We start from the raw sequence: 2,335 nt of genomic DNA, 5'->3' as shown, positions 1-2,335 counted from the left end.
AGAGAGAGAGAGAGAAGCTGAGACAGAGAGTGGGACACAGAGACAGAGAGAGAGATAGAGAGACCACATGCGCTTTCCACGCGATCGACAGACACCCGCTCCCACACACACCTGGAATGCTGAAACTGAGACGGACACCGTCGGGCGGTGTCCTTGGTGACGACCTTGCCGAACGTGCCCGGCGACGGGTGGCAGCACCGCGAGACTGCAGGCGGCGGCGACGGGGGAGGGGTTCTCCTCGCCCCCCGAGAAGGAGAACTGCACCTGCTTGAAGTGGTTGACTAGTCCGTCGGGCAGCCCGCAGGAGGGCGTCGCCCGCAGCGCACACTGCTTGTGGAACTTGCGCCTGCGGCGAGTATGCGGAGAAAGAAAGATTAGGGGGGGGGGGCGGCGGGGGAGACGAGGGGAGGCTAGAGTGCTGAAGCGGCGATGCAGAAACACGGTCGGGCACACGACGCACGCGCGGTGGCGGTACGGCTGGGGCGCGCAGAAACGTGAAAAAACGATGGCCGACTCACTTGCACTCCTTGCAGCGCTTTCCTCGGAACATGACGGGTTTCCCGCAGTGGTCGCAGGGGCAGGGCGGCATCTCGATGGCGTTCACAAACCTGCAAAGCAACGAAAGCAGCAACGCCGTCACTCTCATGGTCACACCGTCGAGGTCAGGGGCCCGTTGTCAGAAGCAAAATTAGTCTTAACATTAGTCTTACCATTAACTTCCACTCATAAACCGTTGACAGAAACATCGTAAGGTTACGAGAACGAAAAATCCTCGGAAATTTCCTCCTAACATTACGAGAGCCCAGACCCTCTCGTAACTTTAATATTAAGATGAAAATAACACATTTACACTAAGAATTACAATTATAGTATTATTATTATATTTTATATTACTGAATAATATTTTTCTTGAAAAATACTTCAAAATCATTAATTATCTACCGATCGTAAACAAAAACAAAACATTTACAAATGGCGTATGGCATTTGTTCTCGTTTTAAATATTTTGATGAGCCATGACCACTGGCCACGAGTCTCGCGTCTCGGGTTACAGTGTGAGAATCATGTCTTGTGGTGCAGAATAAATTCATGACTGCATTGTTTTTGATCAGATATTATTTATATGTGGTTACCCATCATAATATTATGCATAAATTACTGTGATGTACAACAAATGTGTATGAATTTGAATTTTGTGATCGATTCTCATCCACTCAACAGCCTTGTGACATCCAATTATGAAGTTCCTGTTATCGTAAGTTTTCTCATAGCTGCGATGCGTTTCTGTCAACGCTATTCTCGTAACATTAACATTAGTCGTAAGTGTTACCTTAGCATTAACATTAGCATTAACTTTGCGATGCTTCTGACAACGGCCCCCCGGGCGTTATCATATGTCCTCATGCCATGACGCCAACCAACCAACACCATGCAGATTAACCACCGGTGCTGGATAGAATGTTCCATATTCCCCGTGCCTGTAGAAGTCGGCACCACAACATGTTCTGCAACTGTCTATCTGTGAGTATGTCAGTTTGTCCTTTGACACTTACCGGTGCTGCATAGAATGTTCCATGCTCCCTGTGCCTGTAGAAGTCAACACCACAATATGTTGTCCAACTGTCTGTCTGTTAGTACGTCCGTCAGTACGTCCATCAGTCCATACACACTTACCGATGCTGGATAGAATGTCCCATGCTGCCTATGACGGGACAGGTCGGGGTGCGCGGCGACTTTGGAACCACGACAGAATCCCCGCTCTCCGAGCCACCAGGGGGCGACCTCGCGGGGCTGCTGACGGACGGCGACGAGTGGCCGGACTGACCGCGGCTGCCCGTGCTGCCATCTATGGTGTGCTGCGAGAGCGCCTCCAGGCTGCGCCCCAACCAGAGCTCCTCCGGTTTTTTCTTCGTTCTGCGCGAGAAAAAGCGAGCAACGTGCATCTCTCGTTACGGACAGCAATCTCGGATCACTCGCCCCGCCACCGCTATCTCATGTCCACATCTTCCTACCACTCGATTAGTACGATTACTGATGCCATTGTCTACCCAACACCCAAGAACGTTAATGTCAGCGAAACGACAAACGCAAATCCAATTTGGATGGAGTGCAAATTGTGTAACAGCAGTTATAGATTATGGTTAGCGTTAGGGTAAAGGTTCGGAAACGGGGATAGGATTGGGTTATTATTAAGTTAGCATTATGGTTCATGTTTTGTTGAGCCTGTTACACAGTTCGCACTCCACTGCATTACCAATAGAATCTAGCTGCAATTAGTCACCTTCTGACGACAGTGGTTGTGACGCCACGTGTCAATGACACCCGGTTACCACTA

The 2,335-nt window shown here is 49.7% G+C and overlaps 1 protein-coding gene across 1 annotated transcript in view; it reads right to left on the bottom strand.

Annotated features, from left to right (window-relative positions):
• The window catches only part of LOC106807128 (kinase suppressor of Ras A-like), a 2,290-nt gene extending 347 nt beyond the window's left edge, over nt 1–1,943 (bottom strand). Inside the window, exons 1-3 of the mRNA XM_014809390.1 lie at nt 1,675–1,943; nt 519–608; nt 112–346 (exon numbers count right to left, since the gene is read on the bottom strand). Of these exons, the coding sequence (XP_014664876.1) occupies nt 112–346; nt 519–608; nt 1,675–1,943 (594 nt within the window). The remainder of the gene's footprint in view (nt 1–111; nt 347–518; nt 609–1,674) is intronic.
• Between the last annotated feature and the right edge of the window lie 392 nt (nt 1,944–2,335).

This window comes from Priapulus caudatus, unplaced genomic scaffold (assembly GCF_000485595.1).
Source record: "Priapulus caudatus unplaced genomic scaffold, Priapulus_caudatus-5.0.1 Scaffold197, whole genome shotgun sequence".
Taxonomy (NCBI): Eukaryota; Metazoa; Priapulida; class Priapulimorpha; order Priapulimorphida; family Priapulidae; genus Priapulus; species Priapulus caudatus.
The sequence above is the reverse complement of the archived record's forward strand: the minus strand, read 5'-3'. Positions and strand labels throughout refer to the sequence as shown.